This window comes from Leuciscus leuciscus (assembly GCF_965113295.1).
Source record: "Leuciscus leuciscus genome assembly, chromosome: 23".
NCBI classification, from domain to species: Eukaryota; Metazoa; Chordata; class Actinopteri; order Cypriniformes; family Leuciscidae; genus Leuciscus; species Leuciscus leuciscus.
The window spans coordinates 10,776,847-10,787,176 of record NC_138747.1 but is presented as its reverse complement, the minus strand read 5'-3'; the positions used below and the strand labels follow the sequence as shown (position 1 = coordinate 10,787,176).

Below are 10,330 nucleotides of genomic sequence, written 5' to 3'. Positions count from 1 at the left end.
TGATAAGAATGTTTTGATAGGAATGCATGTATCCCCACAGAAACTGTTGCTTCAAAAACACTCTAATCAGTGCAAACGAAGCAGGCTTGTAAATCCCGCTCTGCTCTATTAGCCTTATTACAGGTTTAGCTGATCTCAGTTTCTGCTTGAAGGTTGGTATAAAATGAACTAGACAGTGATCAGAGAGCCCCAAAGCTACACATGGGACAGAGTGATATGCATTTTTTATTGTGGTGTGGTCCAGTATATTAAAGCCTCTGGTGGGACATGTAACATGCTGTCTGAATTTTGGCAGTTCATAGGAGAGATTTGCTTTATTAAAATCCCCAATAATGATTAAAAGAGAGTCTGGGTACCTTTGATCCATTCTGTTTCAGCAGGCCCAACCAATGAAATGCTCCTTCACAGCCTGCACTCGAACATTGGTTTCATCTTAATGTCCATCTTTTTTCGAAAACGGAAGATTTGTTCACATAAATGATTCATTCATGAAGTAAATACCAATTAGAGGTACTTTTTAAGAAGAGCTTTTAAGTCTGCATTAGTTCATTCTGAGCGATTACAGTATTGGTAACTAATTTTACGCAAAACCTTTCGGAAATGACCTCATCCTTCACGTGTAAACATGATGTCAATCTTTAAGTAGCCTATTTATCGCAAAAAATGCGCTGTTAAAGTTATTAGGAGGTTTATGTGGATTATTGTGAGTCTTTAGACTTTTCACAGCTGGAAATAACAGGGAAGCAAATGCCCACAGTAATGTAGGGTCAATGGCCAGCCGATTACCAGTCGTTAGACTTTCAATGAGCGAGATAGTTCTCTGATGGGCAATCAAGCGCATTGTTGCGTTCTTAGTGACATCTTGTGGTTAGTCTGATCAGAATGTCAACGAAGTTTAGAAAGTCAGGGTAGAAAGTTTAGAGGTAATGTAAGGTAAATGCAAGCCTTAGACACATCATTAGCACATCAAGTCTCTTGAGACCTTGTTGTTTGTAAGCTTATTTTTGTTTTTGCCATAGAGAAACACTTATAATGAGTTCTAGGTAATGAGTGCACATTATGTTGCACATTTGTTGTTATATGTTTTTTTTTTCTTTTTAATAACCCCATCCCCTATAAGTTTCAAGCTTTTTTGATTTTTGATTTTAATTTATTTTCTAAATTGCTGCGATAAAACTGAATTTCCAAAAACTCCTGTACGTTTTAGTGTTGTTTATTTGATACACCACTTGACCTTTATTTAGGTTTATATAGGCTATCATATGACCTTTATATATAGGATACATAAACACGTGAAATTAAAAAAAAATACCAACTTCAATGTTTAAGGCTGCACTGATGCACATATCACTTTTATTATATCTTTATATTTCATTGCAATCTATTCATTACTTTTACACTGCTTCATTCTTAAGTGAATCTGCAATCTGGCATGTCTGCTGCTTTGAAAATATTGTTGTTTAAAGCAAATAAAGAATGAATGAAAGAGGAGATATGTACGAGGTGAAATTAAAACTGCAAATCGAATACATGATGTTCTTCTTCAACTCAAACGGCTCCTATCAACAGGAGGAGCTCGCGCTTCAGATAGCGCTATTAATTATAGTGGACTCTACTAACCGGGGGTCTCTCTCTCTCTCTCTCTCTCTCTCTCCTGGGCTGGCGCGTTGTGTAGCGTTATAAAAGCCCGACTAGACAACTGTACGTGAACGTGAGTCCTGTGTTGCTGGAATCTCAGAGGTGCACGGACACAGCACACGAGCACAGGGGTGAGTAGGATCACTTTTAGCGCTGGTTATCTGCTGAATGACTCTGTTCATACACCGCCTCATGTGACTGGAGTTCTAATGACAACGCGGGGAAGAGTTGGGGAGTTGTGCTGTTATTCATTCAAACCAATCCAACAAGTTGCGTTGTGAATGATCTCTGTATAACGGTGAGTCGCTCTTCCAACTTTACTGCAATTAAACAATTCGCGATTCACAATGACTCGCTCCAGCGATGTGGGAAATGTTGATGGTTTTCCTGTTCTGTCGAGCGGTAATCGCGTGTTGGCATCCAATGGTTACATTGTATATGATCTCAAAAGATGAAAGGATGTAATTGAAAAGAGAATCGCTTTTCTGTGCACCACTGCACACGAGACACTGGTACATTATAGAGTGGCAGATGATTATAACTGTAAAGACATAGATTTAATGCATCTGACAAAGCAAGACAAAATATAGGTTGATGACAAATAAATGTCAGACATGAGATATGTAAAACAGAAGAAATGTAGGCTACTCATTCATGTTGGTTGAATACATCAATCAAATACTAAAATACCTTTCTTGCTCAAAAATACTTTCATTTTAAGGCAAAAACATTTGCTACAAATTTCATGTCAGGCATAAGTTTTTGGGCTTTAAATATGTTATACATAAAAATTTTTTTTTTTAAAAACTTTAATGACCTTGACACCTTCCCGAAGGTCTGAAGGGGTGCTCTCTGTTTTATGGTGTCCTTGTCACATGACAGTGTAATGGCTTCCTGCGTGTTGGTTAAATCACATTAACTTTGATTTGGTGGTCAGAAGTTTTTTCTTATATTTGAATGCTATTTTATAACACTTCATCACTTTTAAAGAATCAATATTAAAAGATTATGCAAAAAAAACATTTAATTAAAGAGGTGTATTTAAGTAATTGTCTATATGAATTGCATTTTAATCTATTTATGAATAACGTAATAGTCTAAGTGCATGTTGGTCAGTCTAAAGAAAAAACCAACATGTTAGAGGTTACGATGCATATGCCTTTGAATATTACTCTTATTTTTTCATGTACACCAACTATATTACACTTTGTGTATATTAGATTGGAAATGGTTCTTTAATGTATTCATTTATGTCATTTTAGGGCACAAATTCACTTTTCTGTACAGTTTTACCCTACTAAACCACTGAATTTGTTTTCCTGGCTGATCTGAACGAATGTAATTTCTATTGTAATTTGGAAACAATCCCAACTGGATACAACAAAAACAAAAGGCATCTAAGAATCAAATAAAATCATGTTTGATGAAAAACCTGAAAAATAGGAATTTTAGTTCATGTAGGATTTTATTTGGATTTTCAAGGATTCCAACAAGGATTCCTGTTTGATCTCATTATGATTGGTTCCAAATTATTATAAAAAATTCCGTTGGCATTCCTTTAGAAAGTTTGGACGAGGGATCAAACTGTTGAGACAGGTCTGTGACATTCTGTCAGACTATGAATTCCAGCCTTGTGCCTCACTTTTGTCTTTCTCTGCTTTCTCATATTTGTGATTGTTGGCTTTTAGAAAAGGTTTTCTTGTCTAAATCAGAGCATAACAGAATTAGAAGAAAAATAGAAACAGCATAAAGAGAAAACAATGCGATGCAGGGACAGGAATAAAAGGTTTTGTTTTACAACTTCCTAAGTGCTTCCCAGACATAATATGAGTTTGTTAGCTTTTTATTGATCATGTGCCCAACTGATTTGTATGCACTGATACTAATGTAGTTGTAGATGTAACAATAGCACCATTAGAAAGCCCAGTGCAGCTTCAGTTTATATAAACTTGATAACATTTAAAATTTCTGCTCTTTCCTTAAAACGGTTTGTTGTTCTTAGAGACTCATCAGCATAATTAGATTCATTTTGTTTTGTTTTGTCGTGTTTACCAAGATGTACAGCCTAATAAAATTCTTATGTCAGTGTTCTGTGATCGAATGGCCTCTAGGATGTTAAGAGTTAAAAATGCAAATCATGTTACATGATGTGATCTAATGTTCCTGTTTATTAGAGCGATTGAGTTGCAGTTATGCCTTCAGGGGTTTACTGGCATTAACAAAGCAGGACAGGTTCTGACAAAACAACATAACTGATTTTGTGTGGGATGCCACTCTAGGGTAGACATGAAATTGTCTGAAATGATGAAATGTCCTACAGAAAGCATTGATTTTGATAGGTCTGAATATATTATTCACTAATGTTCCTATGAATAATGTAAAGTCTCTTTTTGTAAGATGAAGGCATGAAGGAAGATTGTCTCCATCAGTAATAACACTAATCTAATCCTCTTGAGCACATACTTGCAGCTCTAATTCGCGGTTGTAGTTCAGGCCAGTGTGCCGGAAGGATAGGTGGTTTTCTTTTTCTGTTTTGGATGTGATTTTTTTTTTTCTTCTTCCAAGAGAATAACATCTCTACATTCAGATGCCATGAATCGAGAAGGAGTTTCTGTTTTGTTGACAACTTTGTTCTCCGGTTTGCTGTTCCTTTGTGTTTTGGCACTGCTGTGTTTCTTCACCTGCAGACTGGCTTCTAGAGTAGTGCCAGCTGGAGCCCCACTGCGTTTTTGACAGAGCTTGTGAATGAGCCTCATGGTAAAAATCTCTCCGTAACAGAACTAGAACTAGTGGGGGGTGCTTAGAAGTTTACTGGTTCAAGTCGATGTGCAATGGTGTGTCGATTATAACACAGGAAACAAATGTTCTAAATGACTTGCATTAGTGATTGGGTAGTGAACTGTTTTATAATCAAACACCAAAGGGTTTGGACCAATATTGGTCCCTTACATCTTAAAGGGAAAGTTCACTTTGAAATTAATTTTTGGTATGTTTTAGCTTACCTCAAGGGCATCCAAGATGTAGGTGTCTTTTTTTCTGCAGTAGTTTCAATTTTGATATTTATAGGTCAAACCGTTTTTGTCTGTCAGTCATATAATGCAGGTCTATGGTCACCACTTCAAAGAGCATGCACAGAGTTCAAATTAAAACAATTCCCCGTCGTCCAAATTAAACAATTCCCCATCGTAAGTACACATTGATGGCCTAAGACACGAAACGAGCGGTTTGTGTGAGAAAACAAACAGTATTTATATCGTTTTTACCTCTTATACACAGCCATGTCCAAGTGATCTGATCTGACGTGTACGCAGACTGGTGCATAGATATATACACTAGATGTCGCCTTAAAGACATTCGTTCCAATGAACTGCCGTAGACAAGGCGACATCTAGTGTATATATCTATGCACCAGTCTGCGTACACGTCAGATCAGATCACTTGGACATGGCTGTGTATAAGAGGTAAAAACGATATAAATACTGTTCGTTTTCTCACACAAACTGCTCGTTTCGTGTCTTAGGCCATCAATGTGTACTTACGATGGGGAATTGTTTAATTTGGACGACGGGGAATTGTTTTAATTTGGACTCTGTGCATGCTCTTTGAGACAGTGACCATCGACCTGCATTATATGACTGACAGACAAGAACGGTTTGACCTAAAAATATCAAAATTGAAACTACTGCGGAAAAAAAGACACCTACCTCTTGGATGCCCTTGAGGTAAGCTAAAACATACCAAAAATTAATTTCAAAGTGAACTATCCCTTTAACCCACCCTTAAACATAATCATACCCTGAAACCTTGGGTTGCAACGGATCGCGCTTGATCCGTGATCCCTACTGACCAGGCCCTGCGGTTCGGCACGCATGTGATTCGCAGATTAATTGCTAAGTTTAACCATCTTAGAGTGAAAGTTTATCATTTGCAGTTTGCACGTTTTTTTTTTTCTTGCCAATTTACGATTTTAAACCATTCAAGCACAAGAAGAGGCGAAAGAAAACTTGATCGCGCGTTGTTATCTGTGCGCACACCCGCGCCCGAAGCACGCATAAACTGAGGCTTTATTCCTCTTTCGCGTCTCCTTGTGCTTGAACAGACACATACACAAAAAGTTATGTTAAACAACCCATCTCTGCTGGTATTCTCGTAAACACAGTCATTTTTATGTCATAAGTGAACCTAAACAGTTGAGAAAGAAATCAGATGTGTATCATTATATTGGATTCATTCATTAGGGCTTAAAGTGACAGCAGCCTATTAATATCTGCTGCTAGGTAATTAATGTTAATCAAACAACAAAACACATCTTTAACAAAGATTAATCTAAATTGAATTTATACAATGAACATTATTACTGAATATTCACTTGTCTTTGATAATGTTTAATTATTAAAAACAAGATTTTTGCTGTGGTGTCGATGTACTTAAAGTAGGCTTTACGTAATAAATGAAAAGCAAAGTTACATTACCCCCCCTTCCCTCAATTTCTTTTGCTGATCCAAAAAATTATCCGATCCCTGACTCAAAAACAGTAATATGATCCGAACCGTGAGTTTATTGAACCTTTGCACCACTATTGAAGCCTGCCACTAAATTGTTTTTCAATACAACTTGAACACAATAAGTAGCATTGTATACTGTGGAAAGTATAATTTTAAAAGACAGTGTAATAACAATTAACCATTTGTGTTTTCTATTCTAAGTTCTCTTCTCTTTGATGGAAGTCAAGTGTATAAGTGATATTGATTTAATCTTTAATGATTTAATCTCTCATTGCCAGGGGTAAGTTTCTGTAATGTTTTAGATGCTTTTGTTTAGTGGTCACTAAGGCTGTGTGTAAAGTCCATACCTTTAAGGACTGCCCACCAAATGCCTATAAAATACAGCTCCTTTAGAGTCTCCTGGTCTTCACGTCTGAGTTTCCTACAATACCTAACAATTTTGATGTAAGTACATAGTAGTTAATGACACCTAATATAAAGTGTCACCAAAACAGTTATGTAAACCATATAGCTGTGCATTTCAATGTTTTACGTGGCTTTTTCCCCCCAGTTTTACATGTAAACAACACCATGTGGTCAAAGCTCCAGCATGGGCAATGTATAGGTTGATTGAATGTATGGCTTTGATGTTGATTGATGTTTTCTGCGCAATGACTAAAGACTTCATTAAAAGGATGTGAAGTAAGCTGAGGAATTGTGTGTTCATAATAGAAATCGTGCGGTCCTGTGTCTTAGAACCGAGGTGTCCAGTTAATCAGCTTTGTCATGGCTATTAAAGCACTGTGTGCAACGGCACTCAATCCCGTTAAAGTGACCTTGACTAAAGAGTAGAAGACAGAGAGGTTTAATACTAATGCAGGTGTGAACTTGTATTCAAATATGGCCCTAAATGTTTGTTTGTATCAGTTTTTGTGACATACATCCCCAGCTGAAACAATCTGTCCTCTTATTTCAGTTGTTTTCACACATGAATATAATATTAAATGGAAAAAACAAGTCTTGGGATGTTAAATAGTTGTTTTCTGTGCTTAAAGATGAAGTGTGTCATTTCTGTCACCAAACGTAACGGCAACAATAATGATTGTTTTCAAATCAAGGAGGTCTATAATAGCTGGAGAAAGGAAACTCCGCCCCAAACTCACGGCATTGGTTGAGCCAATATTATTATGTCAGACCGCTCTAACAAATACACTGACACAGAGCTCAAATCAGCATATGAACGGCTTACTTTAGTTATCTCTGAACTTTAAATTGGGAATAGAAGAAATATTTTAGTACTGACTAAAACTTTTTTCACCGCAGGTTTTAGAGTCTTCTGAGATCCTTGGAACGTGAGTTATTCTGCAAACGGTGACAAAATGAAGGTCGCTGCACTCCTTATCCTCGGTTGCCTGGTCTGGGAAGGTTTGGCAAAGCCTCAGTTTCCAGGTCAGTTAAGATACTTTTTGTTTATTGGTCTTTTGCCTGTATTAGATAGGACAATTGCATACTTTTATACTTTTTCTCTGCAATGATAAGCATTTTGTCTCTTTAAAAATGAATAAGATACTAATGCACATTATAGAAGTGGTGCTAAATCCTATTCCTGGATATTTAACTTCCAGGAAAGTTTACCTCCAACCCAAATCAAATACACTTGAACCAGCTAGTCAAGATCTTCTGGAAAACTTCAGGATATTTACAAACATTTATGTTGAAGCATGTTTAGAACGAAACTCTGCAGGACAGTAGCAGGACTTTTGGAACATGAATGAGCCCTGCCTTATAGTTTGCTTGTAGTGTCTTTGATTCATAGAGTTAATAGTCTTCTTTTCGACCTTGCTCCAAGTATGGGCATAGAATAAAACTCATTTCAAATGTACGACAGCTTCTATAAGAAGATTGGTCCCTCAGGTCAGATGGTCCCAGATATGTTCATTTACGTGATTGTGGGTTTAAGAAGCTTATGTGGACAGAAGAAGATATGCATAAAATCGAAATTCAGTTCTTGTCCAGCATTTGTTATATATTCAGCTCAGTTAAGTTTAGAGAGAGATTGCATACTCATCATCCCTAAATGTGGACTTCCGTATAAGGCCATTATCATTATCTTGTTTTGCAGGAGCATCTTTGCTGGTTTTGTGTTCTCATTTGTGGGCAAACGTATAAACATGTTTTCTTACGGCTTGTAGAACAAGAGAAGGACCCTGATTTCTGGAAGGGCTGGGCTCAGCGCTCACTAAAAACTGCTTTGACCCTCCAAGAGCTCAACAAGAACATTGCCAAGAACGTCATCCTTTTTCTTGGTGATGGTAAGTCACGGCATCCATGGATCCCTGTGGATCTTTACCATGAGATATTTGTCTGATTATAGTATGGACCGTAAGTTAAAATAAATTTTCATTTCTGTTCTTTCAAACAATATCAATCCACTTTGATTTAGATTTTTTAAACCAAGCCTTGAAAACTGTTTGTGCAATACTAGGTCCAACAAAAAGAGTTAAATATTTTTAAAAGCACCGTTACAGAGTGTGGACCTGCTTCAAAATTAAGCATTAACACAGGCAGTGATGGATATCAAGTTAATGAGAAATAAGCAAATTAACCACTGTCAACGTCAGCTTGAACGTCAGGTTTCTTCTGGACAAATTTGAAAGCGCAATGCGTTTCAAAGTGAGCTTGGGCACTAAAAGGATGGAGGGAAGAGGCAGTTTGATTTATTCTGGTTGAAAACTGAAGATTATCACAGGAACAATAGAAATCATCATATTTATTGGAAATTATTTAGCTTATTGTACACTACGTCCCTGTGAAAGGAAAGCATTGAGCAATGCTGGTATAAAACACCTGAGTTGAATATATCTTATAAACCCTCAGTTCAACCACTGTCATGTTGGGTTTATTCCACAACAACAATAAACACATACCAGTTACAAAAAAGGATGATTTCACATACAGGATTTTCCAGAAGCGACTGTTGAAATAGAGACACAAAAGCATTTCGATCAGTTGACCTGTTTGGTTCATGCATTAAGATTATTTAAATGACAATGTGTCTTATGATTTTCTTGGAGGTCAGCCAACCAAGTTCAGAAAAGACTTCTGAAGTTTCATATGTGTTTTGTCATTCTATAGATGATATAAATCATTTGGAGTCATGATCATATGATGTTAAGTTCATTCAAGGATTGACTTCAAATGGTAACTGATTTGTATGATACATTAAAAGGATCGGCACACTGTGTGCATTTCATTCACTAAAAAAGAACATATTAAAAGACAAGAGCCATTTGTTCATGAATTGGTCTACATACACTGATAGCATTGTTATGTGCCCGCAAGGACAACTCAATAAAAAAGTATATTGCCATTATTTAGCAGTACACAGTCTTTTCATCTCATCACATTCAATTCAGACTGCACACATGGATATAATAGGACTTTATTTGCCGGTTGACTGTGAAAATGCTGGCAAGATTGATCTTGGGGTATTAAGAGTCAATGATTACTTGCTTTTCAAGTTATAGTTTTATTGAAGATTGGAATATATTTTACATAAGATGTCAAGGTAAATTAATAAGCATTTGCTTCAACATTTAGAGTACTCAAATTTAATTGCTCTTTTTTATAGTCCAGAGTACTTCAGATACGTTTTCAATTCATAGTTGCAACTCAAGCCACAACCCTCATTTAATGCATTATTAACACATTGCAGTAAATACATTTTATGTAATATTTTATAATTTCATTTTAAGCGTTCTACGAGTATAAGGTTTGAAGACAGACTCTGTGAACTCTTTTCAATGTGATTGTGCTTTTTGAACATTTCTTCTTATACAGTTTTGTACAGTTCTGCAAGCTTGAGACTTTTAACTGTACTCTAATTTGGTTGTGCTTTTAAGTAGGTTGTTAAATGACAAGTAGTCATTTCATCTCACTATTCTGATAAACTTCAAGAATTCATTTGAGAATGGCTTGTTCCTTTCTTAGGTACAGGCAGACCATGTTATTCATGACAGATGGTGCTTGAAGGAAAGCATTATTGTTCAAAATAGTCTGTCTTAATCATGGCAACATTTGTTGTTGGTAGGTATGGGTATATCTACGGTCACAGCAGCACGGATTCTAAAGGGTCAAATGAATGGACTGAGCGGTGAGGAAACACAACTGGAGATGGACAAATTCCCCTATGTTGCCCTCTCTAAGGT

At 36.5% G+C, this 10,330-nt stretch overlaps 1 protein-coding gene across 3 annotated transcripts in view; it reads left to right on the top strand.

Moving 5' to 3' along the window:
- Nucleotides 1–1,612: 1,612 nt before the first annotated feature.
- The window catches only part of alpl (alkaline phosphatase, biomineralization associated), a 28,038-nt gene continuing 19,320 nt past the window's right edge, over nt 1,613–10,330 (top strand). The window contains exons 1-4 of one of the 3 annotated variants that reach the window (XM_082155024.1): nt 1,613–1,769; nt 7,446–7,571; nt 8,315–8,434; nt 10,213–10,328. In XM_082155024.1, coding sequence (XP_082011150.1) covers nt 7,502–7,571; nt 8,315–8,434; nt 10,213–10,328 — 306 coding nt within the window. In that variant the 5' untranslated portion in view covers nt 1,613–1,769; nt 7,446–7,501. Of the gene's footprint in view, nt 1,770–1,792; nt 1,937–4,063; nt 4,396–7,445; nt 7,572–8,314; nt 8,435–10,212; nt 10,329–10,330 lie in introns of those variants that run through there. The other 2 variants (XM_082155025.1, XM_082155026.1) reach the window with 2 other exon arrangements.